Here is a 19,910-nt window from a genome sequence, read left to right on the forward strand (position 1 = left end):
GCCAACAAGAAGAAGATTTTATGAAAATCCCTCCTGAAAATCATAATCCCTCCTAAATTAAAGAACTGCTGCCTGCTCTTGACTGCTACACAATGGGCATCTTCAAATTGCAGGGCAGACTTTTGCACAATCACAGCATTCTTGCTCTGAATGCTTGCAAATTAATCCCATACAGTCCATTGATCAAAATTAGGTAACAGTGGAGTTTGGGCTTGGGTTTGTTTTTTATTTTTTTCCCCTTTGACTACCAGTGACGAAATTCATATTGATTTCAGTCCCTTAGATAAAATCCTAGGGGCTATTAACTATGATTTCAAGTAGTGAGTACTGTTAGATCGCTGCTGTCTGCCAGGAAGAAGTGGGGAGTTTTTCACTGTATACAGCACATTTATTTTGGACTTGTTCAAAAGAGCTAGGATTCAGTCTTGGTCTGTGAGCTGATGTGCTGGTGGACCTTTCTGGTTTGTATTAAGCAGTGTGTTCAGTTCCTCATCAGAGAAGTGTGCATGCAAAGGTGGGTAGAAAAAAAAAAAAAAAAAAGCATCTGAGAGGGGAGGAATTGAGGAATTAGGGAATCGACTGTTCAGCGCACAGGACCAAAAACACACTCTCACTTCCCACCGCTCTCCAGAACCTCAGAATGGCTGGGTCTAGCAGACAGCTCCAGAGATGCAATTAATCTTTCCACAAAGCAAGAAAGGAACCAAACGCGAACGAAAGGGCAGGTCCCAGACCGCGGAGGGGCCGTGGCTGCCGGCAGTGGGATGCTGCGGCTCCTGCCCGCTCCGGGCTGGGCAGCGCCGCCGCTCCGGCTCCGCAGCAGGAGGTGGCGCGCCGAGTACGGGTTTGTTTCCTGGTGCTACCGTGTGAGATCCTAGTGAGCAAACTCCCTCTTCTCCCTGTGTGCAGTAAAAATACATTATTTTAGTTGTTATTACTGCTGTCATAATAATCATTATAATTTATTTTATAAACGTAATTTATCTATAATATTACAGTATTATATTAATTTTCTACTTGGTGCTTTTTAGCACAAGTGCATACAAGTTTTCAGTAGTGCATTGTGCACTTTAAGCTGAATTAATAAATGCCGTTTTATAAATACTGTGCTTCTTAAAGGTTATATAATGCATTTTATTAAATATGCTTTACTCTAGGCTGTTCAAGAACTATATTCTTACTAAATCTTCAGGCACTAACATCAGAAACACTAAGTGAGGATTTGCTTTTCAACTTAAGACTTTAACTTAGTACTTTGGGAAATGCGTAAGTGGGGTTTTTTTCTAGATGTTCTATAAAAGCCCAAGAATATGGAATTAGAAAGTGGTGTGTTTACTGGTGCATGTTTAATATAACAACTTTCTCAAAACAGTCCTTTGTGTGGTAGCATGGTTAAAGGCTTCACTAGTTTAAAATTTGTTTTATGATGCACTGAGACATTTAGCTTGTACTAGCAACACTGAAGTTCACAAAATAAGATAATACTGTAAGAAAATGTCTTGGATGAAAATGCATGCAAAACTATTAAAGTCAAAGGTGATAAAATCAATTTTATTTGTGGAATTTGATTTTGAAGATGTAGCAAGAGTCTCAAAACACATCCTGAGAGGATTGTCTGCAGAGAGGAAAGAAAAGCTTTTTTAAAATCTAGTCCCTGTGTCTAGCCTCTAGGAATTGTATGCAACAACCTGTTCTTTCTGTCTGCTGCTGCCTTTAGTATTTGTAGTGATTGTTGTCATAAACAGTTTGGGATCCCAGGTGTTTGCATTTATCAGCTGTTGAGCCTACTTGGTCCTGCTGTGGGCAGTCCTAAGAATTCTAGTCCTGAGAATATGAGGGTTTAGTGAGAGTTGATCTTAGAGTTACAGTTTAATAATGGCCATGTAAGAGCATCCTTGAGTTAAGCTGTAAATTATGCAATGACAGTTGTGTGAGTTGTTCCTTATTAATACCTAATTTTCTTTCATTTGATTATCAACAGCCACAAGCAGCAAGCCATCCTGCTATTTTCAGAATTATAAATGAAATTTTCAAGTAAGTTTTGAAATTACTGTGGGAGGGGCTTTAAATGACCCATTTAAACATTGAGCTTTTCATCAGTAGCAGAAGCAGTATTATAATCTGCAACATATTATACTTTCAGGGTATCTTTTTCTTTACCTGTATGCTTTAAAGTAGTACCTGTATGCTTTCTGTGTAGTACACTGCAAATAATGAAATATATTAAAAATCTTATGAACTTTTAAGTAAAAGTTACATCATAATAATCATTGGTACAGTTGGCTACACTGTTGGCTCATGCCAACATGGAGATAGCATTTAGCAAAAACTTTTGCACTTACCAATGTGGCCTCTTTTGCATTTTGTTTATGTTTTTCAAGATTTATGTTATATATGCTCTTAATGGCCTTCAACTATTGACCCACCTATTTATAGTGAGTTTGGTTTTGAATGCACTGAAATTATTTTGAAGCAACTAATATATTGGTTAGCATGTAGGGGCTTCAGATCATTTATACTCAGTTTTCACTGGTTTTTCTTTTCACTTGACTTAATACTTATTAATTTTAGGTAGATCTACTGCTGGGATTATCAGTATTAACAATTCCAACACAACAATATTGTGACTGACATCCTTTGCTCATCCATGTTTCCTTTCTTAGGAAAACAGGGCCCCCAGGTACATTTTTTTGGGGCGTTTGTGTCTGTGTGCGCATTCAGGTTTGTGCAGGCACTGACACAAGAGGCTGAGGCTGCTGTATTGTGAGAGTGGAGCCACTTGGGAGCCGCTGCTCTGGCAGTCCTTTGTTGCCGTGGTCCTGTGTCTGCACACAGATAGCATTTTCTGAAGAGTTGAGATTAATCACTTTCCCAAAGGATGATGTGTTTAAAAATTGATGTGACTTCAGCACATGTGTACTGATGTGTTAGGCTGGAGGCTGCATATTATGATGGTACAAGGAGACAAAATTTGTCCAAGCTTCTTCGCTTATTTAAGGTCATGCTCTGTAGAATTTTTTTTTAAAAAACACATGACTTCACTACTCTTTTGCATCCTTCCCCTGTGGTAGACAGTAGAAATTGATAAAATATTGTTTCTCAGATAATGCAGGACTTTGTCCAACACAGTATTTCCTGGTAAAACTTTGTACTTCTGTTAATGTTTCAAACTGTCTTAAAAAATGATGTTTTCCTGTTTCTAAGCCTACATTTCTGCTCCCTTTCTTTACTTTAAATTGTTTCTGTTTGGTGTGCTTGTTCCTCTACATTGTTGGTATTCAAATGTTGATGTATTTCAAGAATACTATGTCTCACCTCCTCTAGATACTTACATGAGGCTGTATCTGTTAGCTGATTTTTGCAGACCAGTTGGTTTATACAGCCTTCTGTTTATTTCTCCTTTATTTCTCTAATGTCCTTCCAACTATTACTGAGTGGTGTGCAAATGTTAAGTTGCTATTCCAGTTGTAAACCCATGTGAGATTTTAGAGAACTGCTGATAAAGCAAATGTACTTTCTTACTTGAAAACTGTATTAAGTTTCTATAGCTGGCGCAGAACTTCATTAATATTTGGGGTACATGTTCTGTTAGAAGTATTGATCTAAGCATTGTGACTCTTTCTGTAACAACTTTTTCTGCTATTTGCATGCATATTGAAATGAATTGTTCTATATTATCTTATCACAGTGATATTACTTACTGCTTTTATTTCCCAAAGTTTTCTTGCTATGTGTGGCTATACAAAAGTCTATACACCTAGAATGTCTTGAGTTTCTGTGTACTGTTTATTCTTTTTTTACCAGTGATTTTATTTGCCTGTCGGTTTGTGACATTTCTATGTTACAGTAATATGTTAGTTCTTCATATATTTTAGAAGGAATGAAACAGTTCTCTAAAACTTGTATCTCACTGGCAACTTACTTTCAACATTTTTTCTCATTTCTACTATATGTCTTTAAAAAAGAGAATGAAAATTGCTGCTAATATGTTTTGCTTCATTTGCTCAAGGATATTTTGCTCTGTGGAAGGCAAGGTGAAGCCTTTCTAAACCTCTAGAGTGGCCTATGGGATGCAGTGCCATAAAATATGCTTAATTCAATCATGGGAGTAGTTGTTCTGAGCACAGTAAACTGATTTATGAGCCAAATTTGGCTAATAAAGTTGTTCTAGTCTTTTTAATTGTATACTTGTTTAGGTAGGATAAATTATATATCTGCATGTATGTTGTATATATGTACTATGTCTAGTTTATTTGTAGGAGTTGTGTATGAGGTTTGTTTTGGGTTTTTTTTTAAATTAAATAAAATCTAAAAGCCTGCAAAGTTAGTATTTCTGTTTGCGGTATAATGAGCTCAGACAGTTTGAATCTACAGCATACAAAGAATATACATTTTTCTTTCATTCAGTTAATAGTGGTGTGATGGGCAGACTACTTATCTGATCTGTCATGTCTAATCTTTCAATGCATAGGAGTGCACTGATGGAAACTGATGGAACTTCAGAAGTTTTGACAGTAATACAGGTGTTTACACAGCTTTTCCTTCAGGATCATCAGAATGAAAACAAACAGGTTAGTCAAGACCTCTTTCTTAGTGTTTTCTTCCAGTGACAAAATGCAAAATTTCACAATAAAAAACCCCAGTTCTACTCTTAAGAGAAGTGACTGAATATAATAAGGTAAATAACAGCATCGCTCTGTGGCTGCGTAGATTTACCAAAGTTCAGTTCAAACATCTTAACTGCATGTAAAATTATAGCATGAAACCAATATGTAAGAGCAATTTACTTAACTTAACCCTCAAGTATGTCTGCCTAAATTGCTTTTCCCTGGCTCAGTTCCCCCGATGCTGAAGTTTCAGCCTGTAGAGTGAACATGAACATTCATCTTCGATAAAAAGGAGGAAAAATGCTAGATGCATTTTTTTTTTTCAGTAGCAGGATCTCTGACAATAAATGAAGCAGATAAAACAACCCCATTTCTAATCCCCTAAATAATTATAAGTAGGATATTGAATAGTCATATTTGTCAGTTCAGAAGGTAAAAGACACAGAGTAATATATACTGGGACACAGAATACATACTCCCTATCCTCAACAGTGGTCTCTCTGAAATTTTTCTTGGTCTATATTTTCAAATTTCACAGCTTAGTCTCTCTTCTTCTGCACAGATTTTTGTACAGGTCTTACTGAATTGAATTAAGTGGAATTAGTTTGTGCTTATTTAAACAAGAGCAAGATCAGTCTCTTACCTTAAAATTTCAGAATATAGATGTGAAAAATCTTATTTTACTTACAGGTTGCAAACTTGACTTCAGATTTCCAAATCACATGGTCACATCCTGACCATCATATTTGTTTTTTAAAATCAAATTCATATGATGCAAATTTGGGAAGACCTTGTCATTTAAAACCTTCCACTTTAAAGAAAATGTTCAGTTCCTTTGATTTTTTGCATCTTTTTGAGGGAAACGGTAATTAAGAGAATGCTGAGATTTCTTGAAACTTGTCATACTGGCTTTTAATTAGCAGTGTGATTGAATCTGTCTTCTAGCTTCAGGCAGCTGTCTTGCTTAATACATTAGTGCTGTGCATGATAATCTTGAGCCACCCTGACTGCATGGCAGCAGCACACTGTGTAGCCCCAGGTGGGGATCAGTGAGTGAGGAGGAAAATAAAAGATTCCACACCCATCAGACACCCAAGAGCTAATCCTGCTGTGCAGGTGATATGTTTTCTTCAAGGTGAAAGTCCTTCCCCTGCTTGCATTGCAACATGGACTACAGCCCATTTTTCTGAAGTTGTTTTAAATATGGAGTTTCCTTTATTTAACTTGTATAGTGTTCAAGTTACGGACTTCTAATTAAGGTGGTATCTTCAATGATAGCATTAAAAGTCCCTCACAGTTTATGAATCAACTGTAATTTTAGCTAACAGCTTGCAAGAAGGCAGGTACAGATTGCTTCCTAAACTTTAAGTCAGTCAGATCCCCTTTTTTCCCTCTGATCATGCCATCATTACATATATTCCTAAGGTATCTGTCTTTGTGGTATCTGATTGCCTTTGACAGAACATAATGTGCTCCAGTAGCATTTAGTAGAAGAATGGTAAAAACATTAATGACAGAAGATGAAGTGGGTTCTGCCTGATAACTGAGACCTTCAGAATTTATTGGCAGTTAATTGAAAAAACTATAGGCAAACATGCATCCATAGAATTTGCAAAACAACTGGCTTGTATCTGATGGTTCAGAGGTTTGTGTGATAGGAGTAAAGTGATCTTCTGTTGCAGTGTGGCAGCTGTCAGAAATAGATGTCTTTTATAATAACTTTGTTGACTGCTTAGAGCAAGGTTTGGCAGAAAAAAAGCTAAAGAGTGGGAAAAGACAGTGCTGCTGTGTTTAGGATAAGCTTTTTTCTTCCATGTTTTTGGAGACTGAAAATGGTATAAATGGAGCATGGGGTTTAAACCTACTTAGGAAAATGTCCCATTTCTGTAGTCATTGAAGAAGAAATTTAAGAATGGGAATACTGAGATAACTGTTGGGATTTGTTTTGTATTTGCAGATTTTCTTTAAGTTTGTGGTGCTAGTGGAAGCTGACCTGAGGATAATTGGGTCACGTTGCTTGTAAATTTGTGAAGTTAAAGTTCATAATTTTATTTGACGGAAATTGTAATTTCCTCATGAATTATTTTCCCTTGAGCCTTTCAGAATTATAATTGATTTTCACCTGGGAATTTTGTTTTAAATAGCTGGATAAATATTTTAAAGCAGTGTTCAGTGATTATTTCCAGTTTATTTCAGTTGTGGCAGTTATAATAACCAGCCACATCCAAACTTTTTCTGTCTGATAGTACCTAGTTTTTGATAGCATATGTGAGGAAAGAACTGTCTAAAATACTGTGTTTATGTGACAAATCTTTTGGCTTTGCCTAAACAGTATACTGGAAATTGTTTTTCACATACTTCACAAGTGTTTTCATATGTTGTGTGGGCTGTGGGTTGTCTTGGTTACTACTAACTGTATCAAGGGGCTGCTTTTTCATGGGAATTTTTAGTGCAAGTTAATTGGCTACACGCATACTTTACTATGGGGATTTTTTTTTCTGTTTAGCCTAATTCCTCTCAACAAATAGACTTTAGTGTCTTACTACACCAGTGATATATAGACTAAGAAGAGTGTATATATTCATGTGCTGTAATTTCACTTAACTGTTGTTGACAGAACAAAAAAAAGTAGTAGAGAGGATGTGTCTTTTTGTTTGTTTATAAGATGCATGCATATATATGCAATAAAAATAGTTTCTAAATGCAGTCTTCATTGAATTTACAGCTCTATTACATTTTATAGAGTTCATATTCCCAGGCTGTGTTCAAGAGATTATCTGTTAGCTAAATGCCTTCTTACTCCTAAAAAAGAAGACAGCAGAGTTCTAAGATAATTGGTATGGAAATTCAAAGATGTAAATGAGAGAATCATAGATTGCTTAAGAATTGGAAGGGACCTCTGGACATCATCTCATCCAAATCCCCAGCTCCAAATCATAGCTACGTAGAACCAGTTGTCCAGGACTATGTCCAGATGGGACTCTACAACTCTTCTGAGCAAACTGTGGTAGTGCTTGGCCACCTCACCATAAAAAGAAAGTGAAAAAATAAATTACAGAAGTGTTTTCTGATACACAGGCAGAACCTCCAGTGCTTGAGTTTGTGCTATTACTTCTTATCCTGTCACTGTGCACCTCTGCAAAAACCCTGGTTTTGTTGTTTTGCACCCTGCTTTTTAAATGTTTATACACATTCATAAGATTCCCCTTGAGCCTTCTATTCTTCTGCTTTCTCAGCCTTTCCTCACAGAAGTTCCCTGGTCCTTTAATGATCCTTGTGGGCCTTTATTTAGCTGGGCATTAAGTGGGCACAGTACTTCAGGTTAGGCTGCTGGAATGGCTGCTTACAGTGCTGAGGGGAGGGGAAGGAGCACCTCCCTGGACCTGCTGCCAATCCTTTGCCCAATGCAGCTCAAGGGAACACTTGCTGCTCTGTCGCTGGGCACGTTGTTGACTCACACTCACCTTGGTGTCCACTGGGTCCCCAGTCCTTCTCTGCAAACTGCTTTCCATCTGAGTGGCTGCCAACGTGTACCTGGAGATATTCCTGCCCAAGTGCAGGACTTTCTACTTTCTCCTTGTTGACCTTTATTTGGCTTCTGTCAGCCCATTTCTCCAGCCTGCCAAGGTCCCTCTGGATGGCAGCACAACCCTTTAATGTATCAGCCACTCCTCACAGTTTTGTGTCATCACCAAACTTGCCAAGGGAACCCACTGCCCCTTCATCGAGCTCATTAATGAAAATGTAAAATAGGACTGGGCCCAGTGTTGACCCTTCTGTGCCCTGGTAGTTGCTGGGCTCCCAACTATATTTTGTGCCAGTGATCACCACGTGGGCCTGGCTGGTTTTCTGTGTGTCTCAAGGGGAGTTGGTGTTGCACTTGCACATACGTGCTCCATGCTAGATCTGCCTGTAGTACGTGTTTGCAGAACAAACAGAAGGTGTGCTGCTGCTAGTCTCAGTTATACAAGCAGTGTTCACAGCATGCAAGTCACACATTCTCAGGTAAACAGTGAAAGTCTGTTATCTGTGACTGCCCTACCTGCTGCTGGATCAGAATTTTGTGTTGCAATAAATCTACACTATGCCCTCCAGTTCTATACATGTTATTAGTTCTTAGTTTAATATCATCTGTGAATCTGTTTACACTGTAAAATAAAATTAAACTAGTGTCTCTTTTAAGCTCTGCTTATTAAGAGTAAAAACTTTGGATTACAGGGAAAAAGACTAAGACTAGTAGTGTAATTTTCTTCATGCTTTGAATCTTTTTTGAGGCATATACTTTTAAAATCTATAAATAATTGCTTTTTATATGCAAGCATTTTCTGAACAGCCCCCTTTTTAATGCAAAATCCTAAAAATAACTAAAGAGTTAATTTTCTGTTTTCTTGCTTTGGTCTGTGTTGTTAATTACTGCCTTAGATGAGATTATTCACTGTGTTTGTTTTGAAAACTGACCAGAAACCTCTTAAAATAATGATTTTATGTCTTAGCATAAATTTCCACTGAAGGCCTACTTCCCGTATCATCACCAGCCTCTTGTTAGACGTTTAGTCAGACGTCCTTTTGGTAAGTTTTTTCATAAAGTATTTGCAGCATTACAAGTCTGCATGGTCTGTATATGTCTTAAAATAACTTAAGAATGGATAGCGATAACTTTTTGCCATTTCCTTTTTAGGGTGTGTTTGATTTATCAATTTTAATAATATTCTTTTAATGTATTTTTCTGCAGGAACAGCTGGTTCTTATATAACAATACTACTGATGTAACTTTAAAGAAAACTAAATCAGTAGTGAATAACAAAGAAAGAATGCATAATTATGTAGGAATGAAGCCATGTTACAGAGATTGTAAAAATCTTCTTGTGTTATAATATCAATAATTGTCATGGAAAAATTCACACGTATTTCACAAGAAACAGCCTTTCTGTTTCTCTCTGAGGCTTGAATTTTAATACTTTAGTTTGAAAACCCAACTATTTTTCAGGTTTCCTATTCATGCATATCAAGAAACCACTGTTCAATTTGGTATGATTTTTTTATGGACAATAATTAAAGCTCAGTACAAGAGCCTCTAAAAATGCTACTGCACTGATTAGATATTAATATTGCAGTAGCAAGGGAACATCAGCTTCATTTCAATATTCCTAGCTGTACTTCCTTCTATGGCTTTATCAATGAATTTTGTGTGAAACACAGTAATAGTATTGTTTAAAATTGGGAAATTTTAAAATGATTAACTTTGTGATAACTGAATCAGTTTGGAGAAATCTTACAGCTACCTTAATGCTTCAGTGTTACATTCTAGTGGACAGGCTATGATTTTAAGTGTTTTGTGTTCATTCTTCATCCTCAGAACTCCCAACTACATATTGGTCTGAACATGTGAAACACATTTCAGATATGGTCAAAGCATTAGTAGAAGATACAAATGCTAGGTAAGCAGTATAAGATCTTCAAACTTTTTGTCCTTGGCATATTGGTTTGTGAAAGGTCATGCCATTTGAAGTCTTTAGTGGCTGTATTTCATCATTTTCTTATTATTTTCTAAGACGGGCTTTATTTTTAAGAATAGGACTTTGATTACTTACAGAACCTGAGCTTTATAGCATCTATCTACCTGGCCAACAAATGTCTAGCTGCATAATGGAAATGCTTACTTGTCTATTCTCCCATTTCTCCCTCAAAACTTTTAATGCTGTTTTATGAAGGAGCTTGGCTTTCTGCAGGCTTGTACAAACATCTAAACTTCAAACTTCCTTATTTTCATAAATATGACTGCCAGACTGCAGTATCATTTTTGTTGTGTTAATCTTTGTGCTGTCACTCCATGTTTCTGACCTGCTGCCCTTGGGGTTTGTTTGTCTAGATGAATTATACTTTGGTAGGGAATGTTCTGGGACTATAGGAAAATAATGAAAATACCTTGGTCCTGTTGCTGATACAGGCCAGGATGCCCTTGGCCTTCTTGGCCACCTAGGCTCACTGCAGGCTAGTGTTCAGTCTGCCTTTAATAATTACCCCCAAGTCTCTTTCTGCCTGGCTGCTGTCCAGCCACTCTGTCCCAGTTTTCCCCTGGGTACTGGAACAAAGATACTTGCAGCCGTGCTTGGTTTCAGTTAACTCACAGGAGTCTTTTTTTTTTTTTGTTTTTTTTTTTTTGTTTTTTTGTTTTTTTTTTTTTTTTTTTTTTTTTTTTGCTGAGTGGCAGAAAAAAGCTTTTTGTTGTTCCCTCCGAGGCCAGGCTGTCTGGTGGTAGCTTCTCACTTTCTGTATGAGCTGCAGTTCAGTGCTCGCCTGTTCATCCCTGAAGTGTGTCAAACCTTTCTGTCTGTCCTTGGAGTTGACCCATAGCTGACCCTGATTTCTTAAAGAATCACATAACTTGAGCTTAGAACAAATAAATAAAACAAATATCAAGCATCATAATGCATCATATCTGTTCTCCTTTTGTTGACCAGCCCTTTCTTGGTTTATATATAGTCTTTTCCTCCCTTTATTTTGAACAGTATGCTCGTTTGAACAGTATTGTACTTGCCAGAATGCACTCCTACTTCCTTTAGAACTCCTACAACAATTATGTTTTCTACCAAACCCCTCCCAATTAGAAAGAAAATGGATCTAACATATTATAAATACTAATATCTATGAAGAAACTGTATTCAGTTTTCTTTTATTGCTTTATTCCTGATTCTGTATTTTTTCAACTTAATAAGATTTACAGAGGAGAAAAAAATACTCTTACATAGCATATTCTGTTGGTTCTCAGTGCTTTATTTTTTTTTATATAGCTTGGTTTTCAGGGGTTTTATTTTATACCAAATGTGAATCTTATAGCCAAGTGCTTTCTGTGTTCTTCTAATCAACAGATTGCCTCTGTGCTGAGATTTATTTTTATATGTAGTACTCTCAGTGAGGAATGAATGTTACATGACATTTTAAACTAGAAATCAGTTAATGAACTTATGGACATTCTGTGAGGGAAAGTCCCAAAAATAGTGAAGGGCCACTTTTGGCAATGGCAGTGGAGCATAGGTGCCATTACAGAGTGGGCAGAAACAGCAGTGGGGATGGAGGTGGAGGGTACATGACTCAAAAACAGGCTCTGTAACAGCAGAAAGTCTTCAAGATAATGGTAACATCAACTCCTGGAATTTCTAAGATCTTCTTCTAGCTTCCTTGCAAAGGTGGCACATCAGCTTTTGGTGTCCCTGGGAATAAGGCATAAGAAAACCATCTAATTCTTTCAAGTTTTGCCCAATGTTTTAGAAATAATTGTTCCTAATTCTCAATCTAGCTGTCCTTCTGTTTGTCCTTCCATGCTTAGTTTACCCTTTTGCTTCTGTGACACCTGTCATTTGTTGCATCTCTTTTCTTTCATTTTCTCTGACTTTACAGGAATGCACATGAGAAAGTGTGGAAATGAATGGTGGTCCTTTCTTACACCAATAATCCTTTTGTAAACACCTTCAAAATTTTCATTTAAGAAAACAAAAATTTTAACTGTCAGGAGATATACTTTAAAATATACTTTAAAACTTTATATTTAGTCCATCTAAATGTAATTCCTCATTAATTACCAAAACACAGGAAATAACCCTGGAAAACAACAGAGAGAAAATGAAAGGCAACAGTATGTTAGAGTGTAATATTTGAGATATGATTTTAAAGTTTTGGAAATCCTGCAGCTGAAGCATATAAAGAGTAAAGATGAATTTTATTATGTATCTTTTCATACACAGTATTTTGCCACAGTTTATTAGAAGCTGCTATTAAGGATAGTCTGTTGTACTGTCAAAGTTAATCTGTAGTAATACTGGGTGTGTCTCATTTGATTGTTATTTTAGATAATAGACTAAGTAGTACATGGCTGTATGATTAGCAGGTTAGGTGTTCTCTGTTAAAGAGTAGTTTAAATATTTTTTTAAGTTAAGTGTCAGCATCCTTTCTAGTTAATTTAAGGCAATTAAAAATGTTAAATAATGAGAAATACTTAATTTTATCTTTGTTGTTTTCCAGTTCTCTCACTGACCTCTTTGAAATTTGGTTTTTGGTTGCTTGTTTTGGAGAATGGCTGGATATTGCAGCAGAACAATTACTGAAGGCTGCTGTAGAACCAGATCCTGTGCTGTGGCTGCTGGCATTTTACTACTGTCCTAAAAATGAAAATCAACAAAGGACTCAAACAGTGGTGGGTAATGTAGTGATAGTAAGTGGCAATAAGCAGCCAATAGTCTGATTATATCTTATTGCTGTAAAACAAATAGTGCACATCAAAAAAATGAAAAGTATTGATTTTACAAATTCTCTGGGAATTGTGTCACAGTGGAGAACTTGAAAGTTGTTTTTTTTTCTGATTTTTATTTTCTGGTTTTGACATTTAGAAAAGCTTTTTCCTCCTTTTTAAGTATGTGATATAGATTAGCACGCTCTTGGCTTTCTTTTGGATAACCAGGATGTTTTTAATCCTAAATAAAAATACCCTAGTGATGGTATTTTTAAAATCAATGTGGCAGAATTCAGCATGCCTGTGTTATGGCATCTTCTGAGAAGGAAACAAGAGAAATCACAGCAGTTGAAACTGTGACGACACTTAATCAAACACAATCTTGAATCCTAACCTTTCCAAGCTACTCTGATTTCTATCTGGTTTTTGGCATGTGGTACAGTACCAAATACATGATAATACCATGTGCTGGGCTGGTAACAGAAGGAGCAGTGCTCGAACCCTACACACTGTACTGCGAGAAGAGTGCTGTGCATCTGTGTATGCAAGCAAATACTTGAAAGCCTTTAATTTAAACCTATTGTACAAATCTGAACTAGCCCAAGTAATTGGATCTTCAAACACCAAATTCAAAAGGCTGCAACTTGTGTAGTTTTCCTTAATATGAAGATGGATTCTGGTGGATTTAAAAATGCAGCTCAGTACACCACAAGTGTAAAAATAATGCTTTAAATTTGCATCTAATGCTCCACATACAACAGTGCATTATGCAATATTTTATTTCCTTTCCTTCCCTGCTTTTCAGATGGCACTACAAATGCAAAATTGCATCCCAGTCACCTACAATATTTTTTCTCTTAAATTTCTCATAGTCTAGGAGCAAGGGATGGGATGGGTTGGCTGGGAAGGCAAGGTAAGGGTTGACTGAACAAAGGTTAGAGCTAGTGTGAAGTAAAGAAATCGGGGTTGTTTTTCTAAAAAAAAAAACTAGATGTAGTTTTGGGAAAGTAGGAATATATGAGCAGTAAACAAGAGTGATTGAAACTATTGCACTATAGCTGCAGATCAATATATTGTTCTAACTCCACAGAGTGAAATCTCTTTGTCCTATATATGAAATCATCTTCCTGTGTGTCCCCTATTCAATTTTGTTATTCAGTCATAACATAAGACAAACTTTAGAAACAAAAAAGCTTTTCTGCTGACAACCCATGCAGTGACTCATGTTTTCTCAGAGGTCTGATATTTCTGTTCATTATCATTCTTTTCTTAGTATTTGAACTGAGACTTTTTTTTTTTTTTTTTGTTTTTTTGTTTTCCCACAGGTCAGGCTATTTCAGAAGGATTCCCACACTTCATGCAAAGCTTTTGCCTATAGTTAGGTGTTTAGATTGTTTTTTTAATTTGTTCTTTGGCAGATTAGCTCTCTTCAACCAAATTAAGTGGTTTCCACCTCAAACACAGCACCTTTTACTAGTATTAACATTCCTTGGGAACTTCTGGCAGATGTCAGTCTGGTGTACTTTTCATTCCGTATTATTTTTGTGTGAAAGGTTTGCACTTAGGATTTTGTCTTCCTGCTCTGTATTTTAGGTAACACCTTTATATTAGCCCGAGAGTAATACGAAATGTTTAAATAATTTAAAGAAGAAAAAGGCTATTTTTGCTGTTCACTAGAGTTCACTCATATGTACAGGACTAAAAATTCTGCTTTTTATTCCTTTGTTGCACTCCTTTCATACCTTTAGGGTCTGAAACATGGAAGGAGTAAAACTTGGAGTTTGGCCCTAAGAATGAGATTTCTAGGGTACATGGAGCAGGACTAGCTACTCTCTATCTGCAGTCTCTGGCTCATATGATGCACAGAAGAATAAAGAATCTTGAGGAATTCCAGTTACCTTTCTATAGATCCTGGTATCACTTGTGCCTCACATGTAGTTGTGGACTTAATGCAAGAATAGCAGCTTTTTCAGACTATATTATGTGAAATTGTTGAAAGGGTAGGTCAATGTCAGACATATGTCTGAAAAAAATTGTCCCAGTGAATATCCTTGAGAAACAGGTGTTCTTTTCCTTTAGGTGTGCAGTGGTATATTTTTCTGTTTTTCCAGCTGATATTCATTTGCATTCCATCTACAAGTTTTTTTAGTCAATTTTGAATACAGTGAACAGAATTATTGTTAGGATTTTTTTGCAGTAGTTGCTCATAGTTCTTCTTCTAGAGATGCTAAAATATTTCCTACCCCCAGTAAAAGTTAGGTTTAATTGTCTATCTCACAACATAAAAACGTAAGTTGTGAACTACGCAGGAAGAAGTTAAATCACATATTCTTACCAGAACATTTTATCAGCCGAGATCAGACTGCATGGGGATTTAACTGATTTACAGCAGCTATACTGAAATGAGCCCTTTAGGAGCCTTTGTTCTTTTTCCCACAATGTAAAAATCGGACCATGTTCTTCTGAGGGACTTTCTCCATTTCCTTATATTATTTTAAAAGGTTAAATCCTGGCTTGATGCCCTGTCTGCTTCATTTGTAAGACCAAAGGAAAAAAAAGGTCCATTTTGTCCACTTTCGCATGTCTGTAAAAGAAATGTGTTACAGCCCTTCCTTTCCTGGTTTTCCTGCTGTTTAAACTCAAACTTTTTTCATGTTTGAGTTGTTTCTCTGGGGATTTAGGTTTTTTTAGTGAGTAAATCCAAAGTAAAACACCATAGATTTGACCTTTACAATCCTCTGATCCTGCACCCTTTGAAATAATTTCCTACAGGTAGAAGCTCAAGCAGTCTACAGTCATCTAATGATGCTGTTCAACTGTGCAGACCTTTCTCTGAAAGACCTGGAGGCTGCTGTACACAGGGTGATGGGCACAGAGCAGTGTTGTAACCAGCAATTTACAACACATCTTCTGACCAACTTCTTGCTCTTTTCACCTGGTGGACATAAGATTGCCCAGGAATGTATTTACCATGTAAGTGTTTCTTCCATTTTTTTCCAGTTAACTTAAATACATACTTATTTTACTATTTTTGATTTAAGTTTCTACCTCTTAATAAAGAAAACACATAACAGAGGATTAAAGAAGACTGTGACTACAACAGCCATATCTAACCTGCTACATACCTATTTCAGCTACAGTTAAAATATATTCTGTTTACTTCTTGATCTCACTGACAGGCTTACTGTTGTACATGCAGAAACAGGTGAAGTAATAGCTTGCAGTTAAGGGATACCTACAGTTCATTTACAATGGTATAGATAGCATATGCTAAGATTTTGATTTTCCAAAAAAAACCCACTCTCTAAATTATCCAGCTACTGCAGACATGATGGAACTCTCTTCTTGCTGTTTTCCATTGGGTGGAACAGCTGATGTGGCAGAAGCTTGGTTGGCAAAGCCAGTGAAGAAAACAGTACAATAATTGAGAGAGAAGGATAAAATGAAGAGCTAAGACAGCATCTCTTAAGGTGTAAAAAAAGATGAAGAGGAGTAAAAGGCTGGAAGCTTGCCACAGTATCTTCCTGTTGGTCATGACAGCCAGTATACCTTCAGATATATTGGGGCAAACTATAAAATGTTTTTGTGTTACTTAAGATAAACAGTGCTATCTCAGTGTAGGATTAGAAATCCAGTGTCAAACCATATTCTTGTAAGAAGTGCATGCTCCCTGTGCAAGCAGGTCTAGGGCCAGTGTGTAGTTCTACTACTTCCAAAAGCTTTTCCATTCAGCATCAGTGTGGTCTTATGTACTGATCTATACAGGGTATGTGGCATGCATCAGGCATCTGATTTTCTGACACAGCTGGCTGACTAAAAAGACATAACATTTTTCTCTTTAAGAAGAGAAGGTATTTCTCACATCCTAAAGTGCAAGTTCACAAATGATCAATTTTCTTCTCAGCATAAGACTGTAAGGATAAAATTTGGGGGGTTGTATATATTTTTACAGACTGCTATTTCTAGTTTCTCTTCACGAAGAGAGTGCAGGTGTTGAGCTTTGATGCTGTAATGTACTGGCCTGCTACTTTAAATCCCTCCAGGAGGACCAAAGGCAATCTTCTGCTTTTTTATAGATAGCAATATAACTGAATTTCAAAACCCTAAATATTTCCCAGTGCAGAGTGGTCATGAACTGTTGTAGGCCAGTTTGTTGGTTTATCAGTCTGATTAATTTTGACTGTATCTGTATCACTAATGCGTAGCTAGGCTCTCCATGTGATTTGAATGGGACTAAAGACAATATATGAAAGGCAGAATGGTGTGGAACTGATTTGGTATGCATGCTTATGGTTCTTTTTAGCACAGTAAACTTTGGGTTTAACACAGATAATGAGGAATCAAGTCCCTCCTGATCTGCAAAAATCACAACTTAGGGTCTTTTCCTGTTTTTTGTCGTCTTTTGGGGGAGGTATTTATTTTCCCTTTTGAAAGCTTTACAGAATTGAAATGTCTCCCCAATTACACACAGAACCTTCATGTACTTTTAGTTCTTTTCTATGTCAATGACTTAGAAATCGTTATCCTGTCTGTCCATTTGTGTTTCCTTTAAAAAGTTTCTGGCCTCTTGATTTGTTTCATTTAAATTTGAGACAACAGAAATCTCAAAGTTGCTTGGCTTCACTGGGATGTGTGAAAAGAGATACCTTGGGCAGAATCCTTGGGTTCTCCCATATTCAGTGGTGAGGGAAAAATCTGTTTTTCTTGCAACAATTTTGAAGGATTCATAGTACTTAGCAACATAATTGCCGAATTTAACTTTTTGTGTTTCAGATTACTGAGATAACTGATACAAGCAAAGAAGTTCATAACCTTCTTATCCGTACTGCACACAGATTTAACCATAGTGGAGAAGAAAACCAAAGGACTGTGAAGCTGCTGAATGAACTTCTTCAAAAACTTACGTTGAAAGTTTAGAATTTTAATGTGATATATTTATCAAACCAACAAATTAGGTCTTTGCCCAGGTATCAGACTTCCATTAGCATCTGGCACTGCAGGTTACCAAGGGCACAGAGATACCTATATAAACAATAGCTGCTCATTTATATTCCCTCATCTATATTGAAAAATAATCTGTTTGGAATTGTTAAACTTTGGAAACATAGTAGTAAATATTAAAGATGCTTGAAAATTTTGTTCTGAGTACTGTCTGTAACAAGAGACCTACATCATCATCACTCATCTCCTTGTTGTTTATCTGGTTGATGGTCAGGTTTTTTTTCCAAATTACTCATGTAGGGTGTTTTAAGCAAGTAAATCCAATTGCTTGATTGGTAAGTTGTTACTAAAATGTTTTTTCTATGCTTCTGCTTTTATGAACCTAATGATGATCTCAAGTGATTCATAGTGTTCTCAGGAAATCAGTCAGTGGTATTTCCTGAACTCTTTCCTTATTTTTGAAAATGTTTCCAAAATGAAACTCTTCCCAGATTTGCTAAATGTGGGGGTTTTTCAATACTGCAGCTTTCCCAGGACAGTGTTCTCCGCTAAGTATTAGACCAATAGCTGTTTTTTGTCAACAGATACTGCAGGCATAAAATTGCTTGCAGTACAGCCCAATTAACAGTGTGGTGTGACTGATGCTATTATTTATTAATTTAAGAAATACGGGGCTTTTATTCAGACAAAAGAGGGCAAGCAAAGCAGAGACATAAGGACATTTCCCAGTTTAAAGGGACAGATTTCCTATAAACGTTGCAACTCATTTCCTTCATTTTTGTATCCAGCAGTTATTTGCTTACTTCTTTGTTTAGATTTTTTTGTCTCCTGCAAGGAGCATAAGCAGGTAGCAACAGCTTATGTTTTTTATCTTTAGGAAAGTACTTTTCCCTTGAAGCTTTGTGAACCTGTTTCTAGCTTAACTAGAAGAATAAGCATGGAGAATAGTGCTAATAGAGAATCCTAATTTTCCTCAGTAATTTGTTCTCCTAGATTACTTATGTGTAATGCCAATGCCTGTGCTATGCTACTTAAAGATGCTACCTGAAATTCTGTTCTTGCATATAAAATCTGAGACATGTATATTGAATTAATAAAGCTTTTTGAATGTAGCCTTTGTTTTTGAGCAAGGGGAAAGAAAAACAGTGTACTTAGTGTCCTTTGGCTGTAAGAAGTGGAAAGATATTTTCTGTTATGCTGTTAGCTGCTTTCTTACAATTTTGTTCCCAATGAGTCATATTATGGAAGTTACATGCCCTCTCAGTTAGTTTGCTAGTGAAAAAATAGCAAACACATAATGTATGTCTGCAAAGAAAAGGTTGTTTTTCTCTTTATTGATTAAAAAATATTTTTAAATGAAAATTCAGAAATAAGTTAGTAGCAATTTTTCTGTTGTTAAATAGACATTTCTAAAAAACTAAAATCAAGCAACCCATTTTCTGTTCCCTGAATACCATAACTGAAAATCAGGAGATTAAACTCAATTATTTTTTGGTCACAAACTCAGAGGTATTTGTCTGCTGGAAACAGATGTGGAGTGCTCTATTTAGAACGATAAATAATCTAAAATTTTAACCCAAAGGAAGAATGATTTTCTTTTGTTCTGGTTTTTCTTTTTGTTTGTTTTTTTGGGGGGGGATTTTCTTTCAATTAATGTCTAATCTGATTGTTGGATGTGAGGCTCTTTGGTTGTGCTTTCTCCATATTGTGCCTATATGTAATTTTAACTATGTAGAAGAAAGATCAGCAACAAATTGCAATATCTAATTCTCGCAGGTTAATTAGGTGAATGATATGGGTATTATATTTAGATGTGTATAATAGTTTTTGGACAGGTATTTTAAAGTATCTTCTCTTTATCAGCGTTGTTATTTTTTCATTTACAAAATGCATGAAAATTAATTTAACAAAATCAACATGCTGATAAACAAGGATAAATCAATTCAAGCGGGAAGGAAATGTACAATGAAGGCAGTTAAAACCCAGAATTAGTAATGAATTGATATATTCTTGTTTTCTTGTATTTGGCTTTGTAAGAAAAACGGAATGATTTAAATACTAAAGAGGATTTGCTAGTTTCAGCAGGCTCTAAGGAAGAAACCTAATTGAAACTGTCTCTAACTTAAAAAAAGCTA

General features: G+C 36.2%; 1 protein-coding gene across 4 annotated transcripts in view; it reads left to right on the forward strand.

The window, feature by feature from the left end:
• Positions 1-18,887, forward strand: part of FANCC (FA complementation group C) — a 69,777-nt gene extending 50,890 nt beyond the window's left edge. For all 4 annotated transcript variants that reach the window (XM_031507467.2, XM_021531148.2, XM_021531147.2 and 1 more), the window contains 7 exons: positions 1,982-2,034; positions 4,472-4,571; positions 9,101-9,176; positions 9,964-10,045; positions 12,627-12,798; positions 15,607-15,807; positions 17,608-18,887. In XM_031507467.2, coding sequence (XP_031363327.1) covers positions 1,982-2,034; positions 4,472-4,571; positions 9,101-9,176; positions 9,964-10,045; positions 12,627-12,798; positions 15,607-15,807; positions 17,608-17,751 — 828 coding nt within the window. In that variant the 3' untranslated portion in view covers positions 17,752-18,887. The remainder of the gene's footprint in view (positions 1-1,981; positions 2,035-4,471; positions 4,572-9,100; positions 9,177-9,963; positions 10,046-12,626; positions 12,799-15,606; positions 15,808-17,607) is intronic.
• The last annotated feature ends 1,023 nt before the right edge of the window (positions 18,888-19,910 follow it).

Source organism: Lonchura striata, chromosome Z (assembly GCF_046129695.1).
Source record: "Lonchura striata isolate bLonStr1 chromosome Z, bLonStr1.mat, whole genome shotgun sequence".
Classification (NCBI taxonomy): Eukaryota; Metazoa; Chordata; class Aves; order Passeriformes; family Estrildidae; genus Lonchura; species Lonchura striata.